The sequence below is a fragment of the Panulirus ornatus genome, chromosome 3 (assembly GCF_036320965.1).
Source record: "Panulirus ornatus isolate Po-2019 chromosome 3, ASM3632096v1, whole genome shotgun sequence".
Taxonomy (NCBI): domain Eukaryota; kingdom Metazoa; phylum Arthropoda; class Malacostraca; order Decapoda; family Palinuridae; genus Panulirus; species Panulirus ornatus.
The window spans coordinates 74,383,969-74,409,654 of NC_092226.1; the positions used below are offsets into that span (position 1 = coordinate 74,383,969).

A 25,686-nucleotide genomic window follows, 5' to 3' on the forward strand; every position below is an offset into this window, starting at 1 on the left:
TTCTCTGATTACAAAACTATGGGATAGTACATAGGGTTTCTGCAACTGGATACAATGGCCTCAAACTTCGAATAACACAGGGATGTAGAAAAAATATCTAAACAAATGCAAAGAAAACTGGAGTAGGGTGCTTGTTGACATTAGAAACATCAAAACAGAGATATCGTTTGATAGGAAACTGGACGATCATGATCAGTTTCTATGTTACCGATAACGCGATACGATTGTAACTTACAAAAGGGACTACTAACACATTTAAACTACGTGTTCTATCTGTCATTTGGTAATATACCAGTAGCATTACATTTATATATTTCTCGTAACAGCTATATGCTTTCCTCTCATCACACTAAGCTTTGTATTTGTAATTACTATCATCTACACGAATAATCTCAGAGACCCCAGTGGTTTGGTGTTAAATTCTTTCTCTGATATACAAATCAACAAGCAGAAAGTGACATTTTTGTTACGACCCATTTCAAACACATGTCTGCATTTCCGTATTCATAATCGAGATGAAAAGAATATATATATATATATATATATATATATATATATATATATATATATATATATATATATATATATATATATATTTTTTTTTTTTTTTTTTTTTCATACTATTCGCCATTTCCCGCGATAGCGAGGTAGCGTTAACAACAGAGGACTGGGCCTTTGAGGGAATATCCTCACCTGGCCCCCTTCTCTGTTCCTTCTTTTGGAAAATTAAAAAAAAACGAGAGAGGAGGATTTCCAGCCCCCTGCTCCCTTCCCTTTTAGTCGCCTTCTACGACACGCAGGGAATACGTGGGAAGTATTCTTTCTCCCTATCCCCAGGGATATATATATATATATATATATATATATATATATATATATATATATATATATATATATATATATATATATATATATATATATATATATATATATATATATATATATATATATATATTCCTATGAGTCCACGGGGAAAATGAAACATATATATTCTCACACATCAAATTTTCAAATTTTACTTTTTTCATAAAGTAATTACTTAGGGGAACTAAATAGAAAAAAAAAAAAATGTCATTTACGCTCCCAATCAACGAGATCCCATAAAGATAACTGTTTTGTTCTTCTCTCATAACACTCGCAAGTGTTTCCATTCGAGTCAGAAACAATGTGAACCAACTAGGAAGTACGGGTAACACTTGAGTGACATTCTGCCACTATATAGAGGGGACGTGCCGACGGCAGACCAGTACCCAGGCGCCTACTGCCGCGGTGTCAACAAGGACCCGCCCCACTCCGCCACCACCAACGAGACAGGCGGCCTCGTCCTCCTCTTCGTCGTAGTCCTGAGCCAAGCCCCTCCAGCTCCCCCAGCCAGAGCCTTGTGCTGCCCGCCCGGCTGGCTGTCGCAGGTTCTCCCTCCGTGGTGCTTCTAGTGTAGCAGCAGCAGCAGCTCTTCAGGATGAGGACCCACGTCTTGGTGCTCCTTGCTCTCGCCTTGGTGGCCGTGATAAATGTAAGAAATTATTTCCCGATTATACACGTTCGAAATAACTGATTGCACACATCCATATAACTATTCATATTTTTATTCATTTAAGTAATTACGATAAAGCTGTTGGTAATGCCTTCCATCGTGAGAGTCTGCTCAATATTAAGTCAGAGGAAGAACGATGCAGGTCTTATGTGTAAAACGAGAACACTATGGGGAACACGGCTGGCTGGGGGAACACGGCTGGCTTGGGGAACACGGCTGGCTTGGGGAACACGGCTGGCTTGGGGAACACGGCTGGCTGGGTGAACACAGCTGACACAATGAGTTATACTTGTGGGGAACGCGCTTAACAGTTAAGGAGATATGAAGGGTTATGATCGACTGACTGTGTTCCGGATCTTATGTGGTGGCCATGCCTTGTCGAATGAGCAGAGCTAATGTAATGTTAAGACGCTTGATGTCTCAAATGCTGGAGTATTATTCTACTTCATTCATTCTTTCGTCGAATCCACCACATGGTATCTGGTCGTGTGTTCGGCTGGTCGTGTGTTAGGTTAGGTATGTACGACCAGGGCTTCGGCCTTGTTGGAGACGCACTGTCTGTGGGGCAACAGGCGCCTCTGACGTGAGTCGCATGTGTGGTGACGGAGGAATCTTTATTTTTTTTTTTCTTAACACGATGCCTTATCCTCTCTACTAAAGGGTCGGAGGACGTGTGAGGAGGCTGGTGGCACCTGCGTCGACGACTCCCGCTGCAAGAACGTCCTGACGAAGGTGACGCCCTGCACGGCCGACCATGTCTGCTGCTTGGATACTCACAGAGGTAAACTCGTACACCTCCATGAAGTTCTGCCTTCGGCGTCATTTCACACCACACGACCTATTTCCTGTGGACGACCTCGTCCTTATATCCACCGTAACCATTTCCCTTTTTATCTATAGAACAACGTAAACAAAATCATCCACATCTGTCCCTATTTCGTGTTTATGTATGTCTCTCCTTCTCCTGACGCTGCCAGTCACCACCATCCTCCTGTATACCTTCTGCTCCACCCAAATAAAAGCTGTCCTCCTGAAGTAGCGAGCAACTAAGACCCCTTTGTGTACACCAGGTGAAATAAACGACGACTATCCAACGTATACGTGTAGCACTTTCATCACACTGTAATATTCCATGTCCTCCAGCAGATATTGTTGTTTATCCAGTGGTGGAGAAATTCCTGGCCGCTGGTTATACTGTTCTCCAGCAGCTAGAGTTACTCATCCACTGGTGGAGTAGCTGTTATATACCATGCCCCTCCCCTCAAGTTACTCATCTACTGGTGGAGTAGCTGTTATATACCATGCCCCTCCCCTCATATTCTTGATATACTCACCAGCATACCTCATATGCTGCTTTCCTCACACTTAAAGACATTCACACCTTATTGGATAACTTACACTTAGAAACATTCACCAATTCACCCTTACTAAATAAACAAAATAATTCGACCTTTTTATTTATAACATAAATTTTTTTTTTTTTTTTTTACATAAAATGTCTTTACTAGAATTTTGTCTGATATATTCACATACGATGATGCAATAAAGTGAGCAGAAATAACATAAAAATAGAAATGTGTTTTATATATCTACTTATTTTGTCGGTGTAGATTGAAGATTTTTTGTTAATTTTCACTTGTTTATGACCCGTAAACAGTGAAGAAAGGAATTTCAAAGCCCAAGGACCTAACGAGGAAACATGCTGGAGGAAACAGACAGGACAAGATGAAGAAGTCTCAGCGGACCTTGGCTGAGGCCAGTGACCACCACACATCAGGGAAGGCAGCCAAGTCCGCCGACTCAGCCAAAAATAAAATCAAAAAGAATAAAAAGACTAAGTTTGGTAGGTCTGGCAAGAGGAAGGCTGGAAAACCCAAGAAAAAGAATATTAGAAAAGGTAAGAAGATTATACAGAAGAAGAAGATGACATCTGGCACGAGAGGAACAGAAGGAAAGGTGAAGGAAAGGAAGTCTGGGGAAAGAAGGAAAATAAAATCTGCAGGGAAAAGGAAGGTTAAATCTGGCGAGAGAAAGAAAACGAAATCAGGGATGAGAAGGAAAACGAAATCTGGAGGGAAAAGGAAACTAAAATCTGGCGAGAGAAAGAAAACGAAATCTGGGAAAAGAAGGAAAACGAAATCTGGAGGAAAAAGGAAACTAAAATCTGGCGAGAGAAAGAAAACGAAATCTGGGAAAAGAAGGAAAACGAAATCTGGAGGGAAAAGGAAACTAAAATCTGGCGAGAGAAAGAAAACGAAATCTGGGAAAAGAAGGAAAACGAAATCTGGAGGGAAAAGGAAACTAAAATCTGGAGAGAGAAAGAAAACGAAATCAGGCAAGAGAAGGAAAACGAAATCAGGCAAGAGAAGGAAAACGAAGTCTGGAGGTGGTAAGAAGGGTCAGTTAAGGAAGAAAACGAAGAAGACAAAATCTCCTGAGGAAGGCCAGGTGGAGGCAGAAACTGGTGTTGCCAAGGACGAGGAGAAACTCGTGTGTAAGCCGTTTGGTCTGTGCCAAAAACTGGGAGGCGAATGCGTCCAGAAAAACACCTGCAAGTCCAAAGTTTTACCTAAAAAGTGTTTGGGTTTGTTCTGTGAATGTTGCCCCAAAGTCAAAGGTAAGTCACAACACAGAAGATGTTCCTTTTAGCCACACCTTCAGCCATAGGAACCAGTTGGACACTGATCATGGTAGATCATCTTCATTGTACAAGTAGGAATGATCTCTTGTTAAAAAGATGACCTTTAAGTAGTTCTCAACACTGACTGCGACACTGTAGTTCAGGCACACTGTTGTTAGTACTGGTTCCTATACTTACAATACAACAAACACTTATTTCAAAGCTTCTAACATTGTGTCAGTCGTTCAGATATTCGGGAAGTAAATTCATCTGAAACTGATTTCGCTATTATGAAATTCATTGATATTTGTTCATGTTAGAATCTTTAAAACTGTACAACTTTCTTGCCAGTGATATTTGCCCAGGTTTCTGGTTACACTGTGTGTGATTACCGTTTGCAATTACCATTTGCGTTGCTGGCAGAGAGAGGTTTTACACTTGTGCTGTCTCGTCTCATAACATTGTGTATATTGACCATATCTTTGCTCCTAAGTGTTCAATATTTAAGGTATTCTAGACACGGTACAAGAGTGACATCTGATAAAACCTCACTTTGCAGATTGTTCACAAAACACCCTTAAGTCGTGTCAAGCTGTGCACGGTGTATGTAAGGACAGATGTGGTCCTGGGGAAACAGTGGTCAAACATGGCTGTAATAACCTCTTCGGCACCAACTGTGTGTGCTGCAAGCCAGCGCCGCCGCAACCAACGCCGCCGAAGCCGCAGCCAACGCCTAAGCCAAAGCCAGGTAGTACTTTTCATATCCTTAAACCATTTGTACGACGTTTTACTCAGTAACATCTTGAGCCCTTCTCATCGTGTGTGTGTGTGTGTGTGTGTGTGTGTGTGTGTGTGTGTGTGTGTGTGTGTGTGCAATGACCTGTTTGCACTGTGCTAGAAGGGAGTTCTACACTCGTGGGGGAGCCCCTCATCCTATCCCACTAACTCTTAGTCTTCCTCTTCTGTCGTATAACTTCTTGAACTTTACTGTCAACATTCGTCGGTGCTGGAATGAGCCACTTCATTCACCAACTCTTACACTGCAAAAGTATTTCATTACATCTTTACTTACAAATCTCACGCTTGATTTCATTATATGGCCTTTGGTTGTTCTATCTTTGTCATTCAACTACTTGAGAAATTTGAGGGTCAAAGCCAAATCACCCTTTACTCTTCTATCTTCCACTATAGACAAATCTCTGGCTTTTATCCGCTTTCTTTTCACTGTCATAAACGTCTCATATTTTCCCTGAATGTCATGAGAGTGTCATGGAGTCTGACAGTCTGGAACGAAGATCCAAGTTCTTTGCTTCCAGTTTCGTTACAGCCATCTTTTCTGATTCCCCCACACACATCATTATAGATCAAATCCACCTACATCATTTTCTTCCTAGTGTCCAAATACCTTCAAATTTTGTGTAATGTTTCTTTTTTTTTTAACGCCTTAAATACTTTTGGGTGTTATTTCTTCACTTGGATGTGCTAGAACAGCCATAACTCTAACAAAAAAAAAAATCTTTTACTTCACAGATTGTTCTCAGTCTACAAAAAAGAAGTGTCATGACGTACATGGGGTCTGCAGGGATAAGTGTAATCGTGGGGAAACCATCGTCCCCAAAGGATGCAAAAAAGTGAAGGGCAGGAAGTGTGTGTGTTGCAAACCTGCGTCAGGTAAGGTTTAACTCCTCCTCTTGTTTCATTCTTAGAAAACCTGACTGAATAATGATCTTTCTTCCTCAACAATTCTATGCAGATTTATTGTGTGTGTGGTGTGTGTGGGGTGTGTGTGGTGTGTGTGGGGTGTGTGTGGTGTGTGTGTGTGTGTGTGTGTGTGTGTGTGTAAAGGAATCTGGTTTTCAGAGGAAATTCATTTGAGCGTATTGACTGTTGGGAGGAGGGGCAGTAGATGGACAGCCTCTCATAGAGGTTCGCTGGGTTAAGGAAAAAGTAGTGGAAGAGATCAGAGACCCAGGAGTCATTACGACTGAGAAAGTGGAGTATGATGTGTGTGTGTGTGTGTGTGTGTGTGTGTGTGTGTGTGTGTGTGCGCGCGCGCGCGCTATGTGGAACTCATAAAGTCGTGGTAGAAGATAAAGAAATCTTTTCTCCCCACACCCCCAGATTGTTCACAGGCCACCAAAAACAAGTGCCACGCTGTTCACGGTGTCTGCAAGGATAAGTGCGGTCATGAAGAAACCTTCGTCCCGAAAGGTTGCAAAAAACTGAAGGGGAAGAAGTGTGTGTGTTGCAAACCTGCTAAAGGTGAGTCAGGTGGTCCTTCATGATATATATATATATATATATATATATATATATATATATATATATATATATATATATATATATATATATATATATATATATATATATATATATATATTACCTGTTTTTCTGTTTGTCTGTGTGTCTGTCTGTTTTTGTATTTTGGGAGTGTACCTGTGTTATGTGTGTCTGTATGTTAGTTCTTCACAGCGTATAACTGCAGGTACACAAGTGGAAGTGTGTCTTTCTGTGATGAGCACTTCATCATTACATATTCTATGATAAAGCGACTAAGTGAGTCTTTGTGAAGTCAATGACATGTGGTTAACGATGTGTCTGGACATGTACTACTGAGCTTGACTTATAGTTTATGACTGGATATAGAGAGAATATCACTCGAGGCTTTGATAAATGGTATTGTGTAGTTATCGCTAGTGTGGGGTATGACAACTGTCATGGCTATGTCAGATTTTGTCATTGTCTTCCTGCTATGAGTGTCAGATCTGTCAGTGAGTAGGAGAAGTAACCGAACTTTTCTATTGTCATAATGAACAGGGTTGAGGTATTGACGAATCAACTTGTGGTGAGGATTAGCAGTCCTTCTGTGTATGTCTCATCTTTGAGGAGAACGGTACCTTGAGAACAATGGTAAAACTCACAGCAATCTCTATCTTTCAGAGGGATGCAAAGGTACAGAGAAGAAGAAATGCATCAAGAAAAAGGGGAAATGTAAGAAGAAGTGCAAAAAGAATGAGAAGGAAGTGAGACATGCTTGCGAAAGCGAAAAATGCAAATGTTGTACAAAGAAGAAAAAGAAATGTCCAAAGACTTGTCTTCACGGCCTAGGCCACTGTGTCAAGAACGTTCACATGTGTGCGGGAACAGTACATGGAAAATGTCCACATAGCAAATGTTTCTGCTGCATACCAGGTAATGACGTTTTATTTACTACCATACATATTTTTGTTTTTCGTACTTGAGATCGCCGTTTTCGGCGTTAGCGATATATCGCTAGAAACAGACGAAAGAAGGCCACATCCGCTCACACACATTCTCTAGCTGTCATGTGTAATGCACCGAAACCACAGCTCCCTATCCACATACAGGCCCCCACAGACCTTTCCATGGTTTGCCGTAGACGCATCACTTGCCCTGGTTCAGTCCACTCACAGCGCCTCTACCCCAGTTTACTATATCTTTCCAGTGCACGATATCCCGTGCACGCCTCTCACTCTCCTGCATGTTCAGGTTCCGATCACTCTAAATCTTTTTCACTCCATCCCTCTATATCCAATCTGGTCTCCTCGGTTCCCTTCTTCCCTCAGCTTCTAACAAATATATCCTTTTTGTCAACCTTTCCTCACTCATTATTTCCATTTGCTGAAACCATTTCAACACATCCTCCTCTTTCTCAGCCACACTCTTCTAATTACCACAAATCTCACTTACTCTTTCATTGCTTCCTCAATCACACCACCTCACACCACATACTGACCTCAAACATTTCATTTCTATCACATCCACCCTCCTCCGCCCAGACTTATCTACAGCCCATGCCTCTCATCCATATATCATTGTTGGGACTATTATTCCTTCAAACATACCAATTTTTGCCCTACCAGATAACGGTCTTTCTTTCCACACATTCTTCAGCGATATAGAACCTTCGCCCTCTTCTCCACCCTGTGACTCACATCCGCATTCCTGGTCCCATTCACTGCTAAGTCCACTCTAGATATCTGACACTTCACTTCAAACTTACATACCAAATGACTTGTCCCTCAACTCTGCTGAACCTAATATCCTTGCTTTTATTTACATTCACTCTCAGCTTTCTCCTTTCACATACTTTCCCAAACTCAGTCACCAACTTTTACATTTTCTCACTTGAATCCGCCACCAGTGCTGAACCCACGGCAAAAAACAACAGACTCACTTCTCACTCTCTCAGACTGTATACTCGAACTTTCTTCAAAGGTTCTTGCATTCACCTCCCACACCATCCCATCCAAAAACAAACTAAATAACCATGGTAACACCCATCCCGTAGACCAATCTTCAATTGGAGCAATGCACTCTCCTCTCTTCCTACTCGCACGCATGCTTTACATCGTTGATGATAACTTCTCAAAGCTTTTAGCGGCTTTACTCCCACACCGTATATTCTTAAGACCTTCCAAATAGCATCTCTATCCACCCTGTCATATGTCCTCTCCAGTTCCATAAATGCCACATACAAATCTATCTGTTTCTCTAAGTATTCATCAAACACATTCCTTAAAGAAAACACCTGATCCACACATCATCTACCACTTCTGAAACTACACTGCTCCTCCCCAGTCTGATGCTTTGTACATGTCTTCACCCTCTCGGTCAATACCCTCTAATTCAACTTACCTGGTATACTCAACAAACTTATGCCTCTGTAGTTAGAACACTCACCTTTATATCCCTCTTGCCTTTATGATACAGTAGCACTATTCATGCATTGCGTCAGTCATCAGGCACCTCACCATGATCCATACATATTGTGAATATCAACTGCAATTCCATCCACTCTAGCAGCTGCCTCGTCATCTATCATTTAATGCAAGGTATCAAAAGCTTAGGCTACTCTGATTACCTTTCAGCACAGTTCTCATCTTCAAAAGTAATATTTTCCACTGTTTTTTGTGTTGCTGAGGAGATAAATGGGTGAAGGACAATGGAATGAAGGATATCACAGCTGAGCTGAAAGGGAAATAGGTATACGCAATGTCTTCCTCTCCTTACGAACCTTGATTATCTTTATTAGTTGTTGTGACTTGTGACAAAGACGACGGAAATCATAACATCTGGTCCAAAATTTCTATCAACAGGTCGAGTTAGCACAACGGCCATTCCAACAACCAGTGCGACATCTGGTCCAGGCAATACAACTGGCACAACAACAGGTCCAGGCAATACAACGGGGACAACAACAGGTACAGGCAATACAACTGGGACAACAACAGGTCCAGGCAATACAACTGGGACAACAACAGGTCCAGGCAATACAACTGGGACAACAACAGGTCCAGGCAATACAACTGGGACGACAACAGGTCCAGGCAATACAACTGGGACAACAACAGGTCCAGACAATACAACTGGGACAACAACAGGTCCAGGCAACACAACTGGGACAACAACAGGTCCAGGCAATACAACTGGGACAACAACAGGTCCAGGCAATACAACTGGGACAACAACAGGTCCAGGCAATACAACTGGGACAACAACAGGTCCAGGCAATACAACTGGGACAACAACAGGTCCAGGCAACACAACTGGGACAACAACAGGTCCAGGCAATACAACTGGGACAACAACAGGTCCAGATGTCTCAGCTTCAAAAACTTCAACAACAACTTCAACAACAACTTCAAATGTCTCAGATAGATCAAGGTCTTCAACTTCATCTTCCAGTATCTCTTCAACTTCATCTTCCAGTATCTCTTCAACGTCATCTTCCAGTATCTCTTCAACGTCCTCTTCCAGTATCTCTTCAACGTCATCTTCCAGTATCTCTTCAACTTCATCTTCTAGTATCTCTTCAACTTCATCTTCCAGTATCTCTTCAACGTCCTCTTCCAGTATCTCTTCAACGTCATCTTCCAGTATCTCTTCAACTTCATCTTCTAGTATCTCTTCAACTTCATCTTCCAGTATCTCTTCAACGTCATCTTCCAGTATCTCCTCAACTTCATCTTCCAGTATTTCTTCAACGTCATCTTCCAGTATCTCTTCAACGTCATCTTCCAGTATCTCTTCAACGTCATCTTCCAGTATCTCTTCAACGTCATCTTCCAGCATCTCTTCAACGTCATCTTCCAGTATCTCTTCAACGTCATCTTCCAGTATCTCTTCAACATCATCTCCAAGTACTTCTTCAACATCATCCTCAAGTACGTCTTCAGTATCAACCTCAAGTACGTCTTCAGTATCAACTTCAAGTACGTCTTCAGTATCAACTTCAAGTACTTCCTCAACATCATCCTCAAGTACGTCTTCAGTATCAACTTCAAGTACCTCCTCAACATCATCTTCAAGTACGTCTTCAGTATCAACTTCAAGTACCTCCTCAACATCATCTTCAAGTACTTCCTCAACATCATCTTCAAGTACCTCCTCAACATCATCTTCAAGTACCTCCTCAACATCATCTTCAAGTACGTCTTCAGAATCAACTTCAAGTACCTCCTCAACATCATCTTCAAGTACTTCCTCAACATCATCTTCAAGTACCTCCTCAACATCATCTTCAAGTACCTCCTCAACATCATCTTCAAGTACGTCTTCAGAATCAACTTCAAGTACCTCCTCAACATCATCTTCAAGTACGTCTTCAGAATCAACTTCAAGTACGTCTTCAGAATCAACTTCAAGTACGTCTTCAGAATCAACTTCAAGTACGTCTTCAGAATCAACTTCAAGTACGTCTTCAGTATCAACTTCAAGTACTTCCTCAACATCATCTTCAAGTACCTCCTCAACATCATCTTCAAGTACGTCTTCAGTATCAACTTCAAGTACTTCCTCAACATCATCTTCAAGTACTTCCTCAACATCATCTTCAAGTACGTCTTCAGAATCAACTTCAAGTACGTCTTCAGAATCAACTTCAAGTACGTCTTCAGTATCAACTTCAAGTACGTCTTCAGAATCAACTTCAAGTACTTCCTCAACATCATCCTCAAGTACGTCTTCAGAATCAACTTCAAGTACTTCTTCAACATCATCTTCAAGTACCTCCTCAACATCATCTTCAAGTACCTCCTCAACATCATCTTCAAGTACCTCCTCAACATCATCTTCAAGTACCTCCTCAACATCATCTTCAAGTACCTCCTCAACATCATCTTCAAGTACTTCTTCAACATCATCCTCAAGTACTTCTTCTACATCTTCAAGTACTTCTTCAACATCATCTTCAAGTACTTCTTCAACATCATCTTCAAGTACTTCCTCAACATCAACTTCAAGTACGTCTTCAGAATCAACTTCAAGTACCTCCTCAACATCATCTTCAAGTACCTCCTCAACATCAACTTCAAGTACGTCTTCAGAATCAACTTCAAGTACTTCCTCAACATCATCTTCAAGTACCTCCTCAACATCATCTTCAAGTACCTCCTCAACATCAACTTCAAGTACCTCCTCAACATCAACTTCAAGTACGTCTTCAGTTTCAACTTCAAGTACCTCCTCAACATCATCTTCAAGTACGTCTTCAGTATCAACTTCAAGTACGTCTTCAGTATCAACTTCAAGTACCTCCTCAACATCATCTTCAAGTACGTCTTCAGTTTCAACTTCAAGTACGTCTTCAGTATCAACTTCAAGTACGTCTTCAGAATCAACTTCAAGTACGTCTTCAGAATCAACTTCAAGTACTTCCTCAACATCATCCTCAAGTACGTCTTCAGAATCAACTTCAAGTACGTCTTCAGAATCAACTTCAAGTACCTCCTCAACATCATCTTCAAGTACTTCCTCAACATCATCTTCAAGTACGTCTTCAGTTTCAACTTCAAGTACCTCCTCAACATCATCTTCAAGTACGTCTTCAGAATCAACTTCAAGTACGTCTTCAGAATCAACTTCAAGTACGTCTTCAGAATCAACTTCAAGTACTTCCTCAACATCATCCTCAAGTACGTCTTCAGAATCAACTTCAAGTACGTCTTCAGTATCAACTTCAAGTACCTCCTCAACATCATCTTCAAGTACCTCCTCAACATCATCTTCAAGTACCTCCTCAACATCATCTTCAAGTACCTCTTCAACATCATCTTCAAGTACTTCTTCAACATCATCTTCAAGTACCTCTTCAACATCATCTTCAAGTACCTCCTCAACATCATCTTCAAGTACGTCTTCAGAATCAACTTCAAGTACGTCTTCAGTATCAACTTCAAGTACTTCCTCAACATCATCTTCAAGTACGTCTTCAGAATCAACTTCAAGTACGTCTTCAGTATCAACTTCAAGTACGTCTTCAGTATCAACTTCAAGTACGTCTTCAGAATCAACTTCAAGTACGTCTTCAGAATCAACTTCAAGTACTTCCTCAACATCATCTTCAAGTACGTCTTCAGAATCAACTTCAAGTACGTCTTCAGTATCAACTTCAAGTACGTCTTCAGAATCAACTTCAAGTACGTCTTCAGTATCAACTTCAAGTACGTCTTCAGAATCAACTTCAAGTACGTCTTCAGAATCAACTTCAAGTACGTCTTCAGTATCAACTTCAAGTACGTCTTCAGTATCAACTTCAAGTACGTCTTCAGAATCAACTTCAAGTACGTCTTCAGTTTCAACTTCAAGTACCTCCTCAACATCATCTTCAAGTACGTCTTCAGTTTCAACTTCAAGTACTTCCTCAACATCATCCTCAAGTACGTCTTCAGAATCAACTTCAAGTACGTCTTCAGTATCAACTTCAAGTACGTCTTCAGTATCAACTTCAAGTACGTCTTCAGTATCAACTTCAAGTACGTCTTCAGTATCAACTTCAAGTACGTCTTCAGTATCAACTTCAAGTACGTCTTCAGAATCAACTTCAAGTACTTCCTCAACATCATCTTCAAGTACGTCTTCAGAATCAACTTCAAGTACTTCCTCAACATCATCTTCAAGTACGTCTTCAGTTTCAACTTCAAGTACGTCTTCAGTATCAACTTCAAGTACGTCTTCAGTATCAACTTCAAGTACTTCCTCAACATCATCTTCAAGTACCTCCTCAACATCATCTTCAAGTACGTCTTCAGAATCAACTTCAAGTACGTCTTCAGAATCAACTTCAAGTACGTCTTCAGAATCAACTTCAAGTACGTCTTCAGTTTCAACTTCAAGTACGTCTTCAGAATCAACTTCAAGTACGTCTTCAGAATCAACTTCAAGTACGTCTTCAGTATCAACTTCAAGTACGTCTTCAGAATCAACTTCAAGTACGTCTTCAGAATCAACTTCAAGTACTTCCTCAACATCATCCTCAAGTACGTCTTCAGAATCAACTTCAAGTACTTCCTCAACATCATCCTCAAGTACGTCTTCAGAATCAACTTCAAGTACTTCCTCAACATCATCTTCAAGTACGTCTTCAGTATCAACTTCAAGTACGTCTTCAGTATCAACTTCAAGTACGTCTTCAGTATCAACTTCAAGTACGTCTTCAGAATCAACTTCAAGTACCTCCTCAACATCATCTTCAAGTACTTCCTCAACATCAACTTCAAGTACCTCCTCAACATCATCTTCAAGTACTTCCTCAACATCATCCTCAAGTACGTCTTCAGTATCAACTTCAAGTACGTCTTCAGTTTCAACTTCAAGTACCTCCTCAACATCATCTTCAAGTACGTCTTCAGTATCAACTTCAAGTACCTCCTCAACATCATCTTCAAGTACTTCCTCAACATCATCCTCAAGTACGTCTTCAGTATCAACTTCAAGTACCTCCTCAACATCATCTTCAAGTACTTCCTCAACATCATCCTCAAGTACGTCTTCAGTATCAACTTCAAGTACCTCCTCAACATCATCTTCAAGTACGTCTTCAGAATCAACTTCAAGTACCTCCTCAACATCATCTTCAAGTACCTCCTCAACATCATCTTCAAGTACGTCTTCAGAATCAACTTCAAGTACCTCCTCAACATCATCTTCAAGTACCTCCTCAACATCATCTTCAAGTACTTCTTCAACATCATCTTCAAGTACTTCTTCAACATCATCTTCAAGTACTTCTTCAACATCATCTTCAAGTACTTCTTCAACATCATCTTCAAGTACTTCTTCAGTATCAACTTCAAGTACCTCCTCAACATCATCTTCAAGTACTTCCTCAACATCATCCTCAAGTACGTCTTCAGTTTCAACTTCAAGTACCTCCTCAACATCATCTTCAAGTACGTCTTCAGAATCAACTTCAAGTACGTCTTCAGAATCAACTTCAAGTACGTCTTCAGTATCAACTTCAAGTACGTCTTCAGTATCAACTTCAAGTACTTCTTCAACATCATCTTCAAGTACTTCTTCAACATCATCTTCAAGTACTTCTTCAACATCATCTTCAAGTACCTCCTCAACATCATCTTCAAGTACCTCCTCAACATCATCTTCAAGTACCTCCTCAACATCATCTTCAAGTACCTCTTCAAAATCAACTTCAAGTACGTCTTCAGAATCAACTTCAAGTACCTCCTCAACATCATCTTCAAGTACTTCCTCAACATCATCCTCAAGTACGTCTTCAGTATCAACTTCAAGTACGTCTTCAGTTTCAACTTCAAGTACTTCCTCAACATCATCCTCAAGTACGTCTTCAGTATCAACTTCAAGTACTTCCTCAACATCATCTTCAAGTACGTCTTCAGTATCAACTTCAAGTACTTCCTCAACATCATCCTCAAGTACGTCTTCAGTATCAACTTCAAGTACGTCTTCAGTATCAACTTCAAGTACGTCTTCAGTATCAACTTCAAGTACGTCTTCAGTATCAACTTCAAGTACTTCCTCAACATCATCTTCAAGTACCTCCTCAACATCATCTTCAAGTACGTCTTCAGTATCAACTTCAAGTACTTCCTCAACATCATCCTCAAGTACGTCTTCAGAATCAACTTCAAGTACCTCCTGGATGGCTATTTTGAGTCATGAAGATTGTGAGTTGAGTATGAGTTGGGAGAATCATTTTGAGTTCGCTAAGGACCCCCATTATGATTTCATTTGAGATGTAGTTGATCGCGGGAGTTCTCAAAAGTTGTGATGAATGGCTACTTCATCGTGTGTATATATATGTATATATTGATATGTATCCGTATGTATATGTGCGTGTATGGGCGTTTACGTATATATATATATATATATATATATATATATATATATATATATATATATATATATATATATATATATATATATATATATATATATATATATATATATATATATATATGTGTGTGTGTGTGTGTGTGTGTGTGTGTGTGTGTGTGAGTGGATGAGCCATTCTTTCGTCTGTCTCCTGGCGCTACCTCACTGTTTTAAGAAACTATATCTGTGAAACAATATGGTTTAGCTCGACCCATGGATTCGGGGTGCAACAGACGACAGATAAGAATAGACTGTTTGAACAGACAACAGAGTCAAGTTTATCAAATTAGGAAGATAGAAGTCTATTACATGAAGCCTCAGTAGGAATTCAGCTCGTCGGAGTAATCATCCTAAGGAAATACAATTAGTCAAGGCAATTAACCCCATTGATATAGACTTTGGTCAAGTAATTACCCACATGGAAACATAATTTGTCATGGTAGTTGTCCTGTAGCAATACTGCTCGTCAGTGTAATTACAGCCATGATAATACAATTCGTCGAGGTAATTACTCTTGCAGAAATACAGTTCGTTAAAGTAATTACCACAAGGAAACATAATTCGTCAAGGTAATCACCCCGATGGATATATAATTCTTCAAGGTAATTGATTACCCCTGCTATATAATTCTTCAAGGTAATTGATTACCCCTGCTATATAATTCTTCAAGGTAATTGATTACCCCTGCTATATAATTCTTCAAGGTAATTGATTACCCCTGCTATATAATTCTTCAAGGTAATTGATTACCCCTGCTATATAATTCTTCAAGGTAATTGATTACCCCTGCTATATAATTCTTCAAGGTAATTGATTACCCCTGCTATATAATTCTTCAAGGTAATTGATTACCCCTGCTATATAATTCGTCAAGGTAACATCTCTCTTCTAGGGCGTTAGAAGGATTACGATTACCACCTGGATGGGATCCACCTGCTCTCTGATTTACAAAATAATCTCAAGATGTCTGACAATGTGTCACTTACTCTCACCAAGAAAAGATTCGTCTCGTACACGTAAAGGGATTGAAACCTATTGCGTCTCTCTCATCCTCCACGACAGGCGTGTCCCATCACAATGGTCAGGGGGTTGGATCACGTTTCGGTGGGTACTGCAGCTGCCTCAGGTGTGTGAGAGATGAGGAGTTAATAAACGCTCTAGAATTTTTGATTTAAAGTCTCATGACTGACATTGAGAAAGTGATAATTCAAAAAAGAAAATACGTGGTGTGTGATTATATATATATATATATATATATATATATATATATATATATATATATATATATATATATATATATATATATATATATATATATATATATATATATATATATATATAAAGAGGAATGAATGGTCCGTAACAACGTTTCGAATTAATAAGACACTATCTAACATCACCGTCCACAGATCCAGTTGGCCACAGTGTCACCCAGTTGCCCACAGTGTCATTCAGCTGGCCACAGTGTCACCCAGTTGTCCACTGTGTCATCCAGCTGGCCATAGTGTCATCCAGTTGGCCATAGTGTCACCCAGTTAGCTATAGCGTCACACATTAGTAGTGAGTGCCAACCTGGAGCTGTGGTAACCTCCAGCCTGGAATCGTGGTGAGCACCAGTGTGTGTGTGTGTGTGTGTGTGATCACTGTTAGTATCAAAAAGAAGTTGTTGGGAACATCTGTTTGAGGTTGTGGTGAGCACCAACCACTCTGGCTGGGATCATCAGTGGTAACGTTAACTTCGGTGTGGCTCCTTCGCCTCCCCACTGTAATTGATAGCATCAGTGGCCGCCTTCAAAGATCTAGGAGGGCACCTCCATAGGTCTCCTTGTCCCTCCACCTCACATCACAGGAGGCAGGCTCGGGTCGACAGCAAAATCCTCGACTCGTTGACTGTGAAAGTTGGGGACGACCTGCCCTAAGTCTCCACCTTTGTTCTCAAAAGCTTTTCTCCTGCAATTCTTGATTTCAACTTGGGCAAAACTTTGATTTATATCGGCATTTTTCCCCTCAACCACCCACTCCATCCCCCACCTCTCACCCCTTACTCTCCCCTGTCCCCACCGCACCCTTGCGAGGGAGGGGGTCTTACTTCCTCGTTTATCGTCTTGATTTATGTCCTGTTAATGCACAGCCTTCGGGGAAAAATGAAGAAAGAAATGTGTCTTTGTCTCCATCTTGAATGTTAACACACACACACTTACACACACACACACACACACACACACACACACACACACACACACACACACACACACATATACGAAACATACTTATACACACACATACGTAAACACACAGTCAAGTCTTTCTGAATATGTTCAATGATCTTGGTAGCTGATAAGCTTGGCTGTGACCAGCATATGAGTCTCAATAGATGAACATTGTTGAGCTAAATACTCTATTGAAGACATTAATGTGTATTTCTACCTTGCAATTGAAAGCTGAGACCGTATATATATCTGCCCATGCAATTGCTATTAGATCTATATGAAGGAGGCTGGAGTGAAGGGACATTTGATGATTTTGACCTGGAAGAAATAAAGGGTTGAATCATCTGTTACCATAAGTGCTGGAGAATACATCTTCAGTAACAAACAGGATCAGAAGTTAGAACAAATAGATGAAGAACTTAAGTAAATGGCTGATGAAGTTAGGGACCAGAGAAACGTCAACAAAAGGTCTTGGTGCTATATTCAAAGAGACTGAAGGAAAACAGAAGGAAATTGAGGAGAGAAAACCAGATGCATCCGGTGGAAAGCGACAGGGAAGGAAGACGGAGAGTGGGTGACCTTCTCAGGATGTCCGTGAGATAGATCAATGAGAGAAAACGCCCATAACATTGCTGAAAATAGTGGACAGAGAACGGAAGGTAATTCTGGGAACAGAAAATGGCGTAGAGGTGGTGAGACCTGGGGGCTCTGAAACAGAATGACAGTAAATTACTGATTGAGGCTATAGAGAAGGTGATATACCCAGCTCAAGATGGAATAATCAAGTAAGTATATGGCTTCTTGGATGTATGATCCCACTTGGTGCCAAGAAGCATGATCTCACTTGGTGCAGAGGATTCAGGCTCTGTGCATCTTGGAGCCAATGAAGGATTTAGAAAAACAAACCTAGATGCAGTGAGGTTGATGTATCAGTAAGAGAAGACTTATGTGGCATGAGGGTTGTGTGAGGATTAAGTACATTAGTAAAGGAGGACGTAGTCATGGATTGGGAGACCACGTATATTCCAGGCGAAGAGAAAAGGGTGAAGAAGATGGATATAGTGCCTGGAAGAGTTTAAGAGACAAGAGACGAGCCAAATGCAACTTTGGAGATGAAGGGAACAAGAAGAATGAGTAGATACATTTATTATTATTGTTATCATCCAGCAGGTACTTGAATAGACTAATAGACCTGAAAATAAGGAGGAATTCAATTAGACATCCACCAGAGGTGGTAGAACTACAGAAGAACAAGAGAGAGGAGAAGAAGAAGAAGAAGAAGAAGAAGAAGAAGAAGAAGAAGAAGAAGAAGAAGAAGAAGAGATAGAGAAGAAGAAGAAGAAGAAGAAGAAGAAGAAGAAGAAGAAGAAGAAGAAGAAGAAGAAGAAGAAACAAGAATTAAGAGACAGCAGACATCAAGGATTGGTGAGGTGACCAATAATGTCACTACCTCAGAAGGGCCATGAATACTCATCACAAGCCCTCGTGAAATACTGGTCAGTATGTTGCTGGCGGAGGTTGTGTTGCCACTGGAGTGGAAGAGAGCTGATGTCGTGCCTGTCCATGAGACAGCACACTAGGAAATTTGCTGTGAACCACTAGTCTACACACTCTGACGAGTCGGGTTCGTAAAGTAATGGAGATGATAGTCAGTAAATGAACTGTTAACTACCTCGAACAGAAAAACTACCTCACTAAGAGACAATACAGATGGTCTCGATACATATACATCAGGAAATAAGCAATTATGAATATGTGTGTTAGGGGAGCTTGTGAATCGTCATTGTCCCTACCCTCTCGCCAAAGTCCTACGTTTAGGACAAATGCAAAAGACGCTACTGTCTACTGGCCATCATCAAGGTGGCCCTTACGGAAATGGAAGAGGAGGTGGTCACTAATGTATTCGCAGCGTATGTCTTCTGCCATGCTCTTCATTTTTGGTCAACACATTTAGAGAAGCACAAAAGAATCAATAAAGTCCAGAGGTAGTCTGAGTCACAGTAAGGAGCTAAAACCCATAACCTTTCCCATCGTGGAAGAGAAAAGAGTAAGGAGAGAAAATGGTCTAAACGCAACCTTCAATTTGAAAACCATTTTGATAATGTGACCAGAGAACAGTTCCTTGATGGCTGAAGAGATGAGACAACCAAAATGAGATCAAGCAAGAAATGTGTCAGGGAAGACGCAAGAAAATCCCCCTTTTTCCCCCAGAATAAGAATAGCAGATGACCGGATTCAACTGTGTGGTGGTGAAATTGTGAATAATACTGACAGTGAACAAATGCTTGAAAAAGTTATATGATTCAGGGAGTTCAAAAGATGGGGCACCTACGAGTGTAGAGTTCCCTCCCCGTACAGCACAAAATAGGGAATTACACACACACACACACACACACACACACACACACACACATACAGAGAGAGAGAGAGAGAGAGAGAGAGAGAGAGAGAGAGAGAGAGAGAGAGAGAGAGAGAGAGAGAGAGAGAGAGAGAGAGAGAGAGAGAGAGATAAAACCTATCTATTCATCAATGTAAATCTGTATTCATTTATTCATGGGTGTATAGACGAGGCATAATGATGTCGTAATGAGATGTAGAGTAGCACATAATGTGTATAGTCATGAAGAAAGTAATCAATTACAGTTTTTCGTAAAGTGATACAAGCGTTCCCTGTGCAGCAAGATTAAATATTCCATTAAAGCAACACTCACTTTTTCAAAGCACCTTAATTAACCGTCAGAGTATAATTAATGTTATTTGCATGCATAATTAGTGTATATTAGAGTTAGCATATTAATGTCATAATGATTACATGGAACCTGCTGCATTTTGTCCATAGTAATTTGAAGCCACCACGCATGAGAGTCTGTGTCTAGGGATAATGAAATCTGAAATGAAGTATTCATAGAGGGATTGTAGGAAAAGATTAATTTGCATGTGATAACACACTCACCTACGCCAATGAAATAGAGGTAACATATCCATACATGAAGTAGAAGTTTCATAATGCTTAGATATGTTTCATATTAACCTGAAACAATTTCGTTCAGTAAACAACTCGTGGCGTAAATACATTAGACTTGAGTATTAGCTGCAAACGAGGATGTTGTTTATAAAATCATGGGATAAACAATACAAGAGGAGAAGAAAACGCTTTGGTACAAGTGATCAACGAGGAACTGCTGCTGTATGGGTGATGATCAACGATGCTATTAAAACCCTGTTGAAGATAAATGAAATCCTGGTTTTAGACAAACATATCTTGATTCTTGGTTTATGATAAGATAAGCTGGGATGATGTATAGATAGTGGGCCATGCGGACGTAACTTATGAAGGGACAACGAGACATAGAGAGTACAACTTTATGTCTTACGATCGAGTTATTGGAGGATTTAGACAATACGACTGGAACACAGACGAAGGATAATCCTCTCTGATGCCTGATCTCTTGGGCAAACGTTTGACTTCGAGAATGAGGCGAAAAACATTCCGTTGAACAGGAAATTTAAGAGATGCGATCATTTACTAAAGAAGAGGAGTTGAATACAAAGCCATAAATACGTTTGAAAATACCCATAAAGGTTCATAAGGTTCCAGGAATCACATCTTTTGCATCTGGAAAAGACCTATCCACCAGGTATGTGATCTATATTTCTCTTTATGCTCAAGGCTCCATAGACGAAGAAAAAATCCTATTCGAGCAGAAGCTTTGAAAGGAAAGGAGAAAACAGAAAATTTGATCTAAAGAGCTTTTTTGAGGAGTTGGAAAAATACTTCCCTATATTTTTTTTTTAAGAAAAAGGGAGTAGGTCATAGTTGCGAAGGAAAATAACATCTCATACAAGGAAAACGAATATAGCATGTTGAGAACATGGGATGCGAAGAGAGGTGTATGGTATATGTTGATGCTAACACGGCCCCCTCAAGCTATATGGGGGTCTTCATAGAAAAGAGAGTAAGACTCGTAATTCGAACACGGAGAGTGTGAGATGGTTCTGGCCATCACTTCAACACTCGTACGTCAGGAGGGTTGTACTTCCTTAAGAAGTTTTGTATCTGTTTTCGTCTGACTAAGGAGGGTGGAGCAGTGGAGGAGAGGATGGTGGAGATGCGACGGAAGGAAACCAAGGTAAATAAACAGATCAAACGTAAGAAAATAAGATGGACGAGTAGAAATGAACCAGAACACTGATCCAGCCGAATACCACTTGTGTACATGAGTTACGAAAGAAAATGTGACATGGGTGTATTTTTTGGTTTTTAACGAAGACGTAAATATTAGGGGCCTGTAGCTGAGGAAGACAAACTTAGGGAGATGTAGCTGGAGAAGACAAACTTAGGGAGATGTAGCTGAGGAAGACAAACTTAGGGAGGTGTAGCTGAGGAAGACAAACTTAGAGAGGTGCATCTGAGGAAAACAAGACCAAAGGAGGGATATCTGAGAGAGAAACTGAGAGAGTTGTAGCTGAGGAAGACAAGACGAAGTAAGGTCAACATCCCCTTAACCCCCCCAGGGCCGCTGATGAATGTAATGGACTCAGCTGAGGGTAGGAGGGAGGAGGGGAAAGGAAGGGAGGGAGGGAGGGAAACAGGAGGAGGAACAGAAGGAGGGTAATGGGTAATTGCGTCTCATACATTCACCAGGGCTGTCAAGAGATCCCGTGTAAAAGCCTTGTGCAATCCCTGATAATGTGGATAATTGCCTGGTGATAGTGACCCCACACCCACCCCAAGCCTACCTGACTACCATTTTTCATTCTTATGAAAAAGTTATTTTTCTCATTTACAACAGAAATAGGTATAATCAAGGCGAGATGTTTATTAAATTCTCTTCCATGTGGGTTGTTCGTGTTGTACTGTATATATATCCATATATTCTCTCTCGCTCTCTCTCTCTCTCTCTCTCTCTGGTGGGTTTTGTATCATCCGAGGGGTCAAAGTATGAACGAGCTTGTACCCACAATACCCTACAATGTCTCTCTTGCTCGAGGATCACAGAGTGTGTATGTAGATCTCTCGAGATGATGATAATCATTCTTTAGATTAATCACATTGATCATCTTTTTCTTTAATCTGTTTAACCTTATTTTGATTGACTTTAAGAAACAGATGTATTTGAGTCTACAGCCCAAGATCTTAGCGTAGACTTCAACACTGTTCTCATTCTTGTGTTCGGGCAAACATTCATTTACTCGTAAGATAAGGGTATTCCCGACCCTTCACGTGTCTGGCCATACTGACGTCGCAACTCGTCGTAAAGTAGCGAGACGTAAAGATTAACCCATATCTGCAACATGGCAGATGGGTGAATGTTAGTCATTCTCGTCGTTATTCATTCTCGTCGTCGTCTGTGTGTGTGTGTGTGTGTGTGTGTGTGTGTGTGTGTTCGTCGTGGTCCGGATACGTAAAGACTCTACCTCTGCATACATATCGTCAAATTATATGTGACCCAGTCGATGGTAACGACCCTAAGGTTCTACTATTACAGGTTACGATGGCGGGAATGGTGGTTATTCAGGGGGTCGGCCTGCTGGTTCTCGTACACTCGGGTATTGGTTAACTATACTCATTTTCGGAGACTTATAAGCTGGGAGGGAGAGCATTATAAGAATCCCTGACTACCAGTAATAGAAGAGGATAATGTTCAGTAATGCTTGATGTGGCCAGTGCCTGTGTGCTGGATGGTCTACGAGGTCAAGATGTGAAGAAGGTAAACGGAATTATGACATGAATGTAACTCGCTTCCAAATGTCCAGCTCAACTGTTCCACAGTTCTAAGATGAACTACATCTTCTCCTTAATTTTCTCCAGAACACACAAGGGTACACAGGTATTGGAACTGTCAGTGTATATGCCTATATGTGTGTGTGTGAATATGTATACACATACTTGACAGGGTCGAGTTTAAAGCTGTTCATCTTTTCACTTCCACCCAGACTCATCTGGCACACACACACACACACACACACACACTCTCTCTCTCTCTCTCTCTCTCTCTCTCTCTCTCTCTCTCTCTCTCTCTCTCTCTCTCTCTCTCTCTCTCTCTCTCTCTCTCTCTCTCTCTCTCTCTCTCTCTCTCTGTAATATTGAGAGAGTCACCAGTAAGACCATTAGATACACGGAGAGCCACTGTATTATATGATTACTATATGGACGTCAAGAATGAGCTATCATAATATCTCTTTCTTTCCTCACGCCTCTAAGCTTTAGAACTCTTAGCCATCTAACGTCTCTCAAATAATCCCTTGGAAAGAAACAGGTTTTTCTTTTCCTTTTTTTTTTCTCTCTCTCTCTCTCTTTGTTTCTTTATTTTACTGACCTGGTCCTACCAGATCAACCAGCAAGCAACTCTATGGTTCTGCCAAACCAACCAGCACCCAATCCCCCCCCCACCCACCCCTCACCCCTGGTCCCTCCAGACACCCCCCCCCCCCCTCGAGGGTCAGATGGACAGTTCACCTCAGCCTCGAGACTTCCTCGTAATAATGTTTCTGTTGGCAGGATATTGCCTCGTACCTCAACGTCTTGCGGGGGTCTTGCCTCCACAGCAGCTTTTCACGTGTTCAATTTGTTCACGATATCTTCAGCAAGCGCCTCTTCCTCCAGCCTTCCTACCCCTTCCCTTCTTCCCCCGGGGTCTTGTTGACCTGTTCCCACTTCCCTGACGACCTCATGACCCCGTTCTCCTCCGTTCACTCAAGTCTCGTCGGTCATTTCCTCGGAATGTCCTTCGTTTCATTCTTGGGCGATGGATGTTTTCGAGAGGTTACGGTCACGCGATGTTGGTGTCTTTGGTCCTCACAGACCATATACGGAGTCTCCAGCACCTCAGAATGCAAAGGCCCTCTACGATCGCTCTCTCTCTCTCTCTTTCTCTCTCTCTCTCTCTCTCTCTCTCTCTCTCTCTCTCTCTCTCTCTCTCTCTCTCTCTCTCTCTCTGAACCACACACACGTCCTTGGCTCTTTCTGCGAGATACAATGAGGAAACATTTAATAAAATGGACTTACCTGACATTCTAGGTATCTTGGTTGCCAGAAAGAGGAGAAAAAGAGAGAGAGAGAGAGAAGCGTAGACATTAATTTGCTGAAATAAACGAAGAGGAAAACTTTCCTCTTTTCTTCCCCCTCAAATCCCACAGGGGGATTGGACAGTGGTCCATAACTACTCTCTGGTAATAGAGAGAACACAGAACACCTCAACGTGCGAGGTAGCAGGTCAGTTCCTATTATTAGAATGGTAAGAATAATATCATCCTCCCTCATCCACATACAGATGAGTGGGTGAGTGGATGACTTCACCTAGACCCGTTAGAATTACAGCTTTAATTAATGATGATAACTGCAATCATATGAGATTAGGACATTCACATCATCTTACAAAAGGAGAAGAAATTATGCACAACCATTGTGAATAAAAATTCTCTATAATTGAGTTATGAGAAACAAAGCCTCATTGTTGCACGCAACAATAGCAGAGGAGGTCAGCTGACAAAACTAATGCATGCGTTTGTCTATCTTTTGTTGTACTTTATGAGAAAGAATTCCTTCACCATGTATACATATACGTAACCACGATTCATCACATATCAAGTGCCTTCGCTCCCTCTTCTGTGAAACACCTGCTATGATTCTTCACACTCAGACACACCTGGACACACACACACACACACACACACACACACACACACACACACATAACCAAAGACTATCACATGAAATTTTAGAAGGTATATGTTAGAAACTATGTATAAGAAAAAGTACTTTTATAGTATAAGAGTTGTGGATGACTGGAATACATTGAGTTATAAGATAGCAAATGTTGACAGAATGCAGAAGTTTGAGAAGGTGTATGATAACAGAGTTCAGGAGATGGGACCTCACGAGTACAGAACTCCTTCCTCTCGTCGTATTAATTCTATTACCTCAAGACCAGTTACTGTGAGAAGGACCTGATCCTACCCAGGACTTTTGTGAAGGCTTCCGCACTCCTATCCAACAGCAGGGAGGTGTAGACTCCTTTACAGTGAGAAATTCTTTATATAGCCAGCGACATAGATTTGCCAAAGGTAACTTTTCATTCGCGATATTGCCTCTTATTGGCGGAGCCAGGTAATCACATGTAGGTAATTACATTTATCTGTCACCCACCTAGCAATCATCCACC

At 41.0% G+C, this 25,686-nt stretch overlaps 1 protein-coding gene across 1 annotated transcript; it reads left to right on the forward strand.

The window, feature by feature from the left end:
- The first annotated feature begins 1,240 nt into the window (after positions 1 to 1,240).
- LOC139759632 (uncharacterized) lies at positions 1,241 to 21,235 on the forward strand. The gene is made up of 9 exons (XM_071681998.1): positions 1,241 to 1,513; positions 2,195 to 2,315; positions 3,192 to 4,151; positions 4,714 to 4,902; positions 5,685 to 5,825; positions 6,276 to 6,416; positions 7,095 to 7,346; positions 9,275 to 10,678; positions 21,120 to 21,235. Exons 1-9 carry the CDS (start codon positions 1,460 to 1,462, stop codon positions 21,233 to 21,235), a joined length of 3,378 nt encoding a protein of 1,125 aa, XP_071538099.1. The 5' UTR covers positions 1,241 to 1,459.
- Positions 21,236 to 25,686: the final 4,451 nt, after the last annotated feature.

Coding starts and splice junctions, on each gene's coding strand:
- LOC139759632 (XM_071681998.1), top strand. CDS start 1,460: ATGAGGACCCACGTCTTGGTGCTCCTTGCTCTCGCCTTGGTGGCCGTG. Junction 4,152..4,713: donor ATGTTGCCCCAAAGTCAAAG/GTAAGTCACAAC, acceptor CTCACTTTGCAG/ATTGTTCACAAAACACCCTT. Junction 4,903..5,684: donor AACGCCTAAGCCAAAGCCAG/GTAGTACTTTTC, acceptor TTTACTTCACAG/ATTGTTCTCAGTCTACAAAA.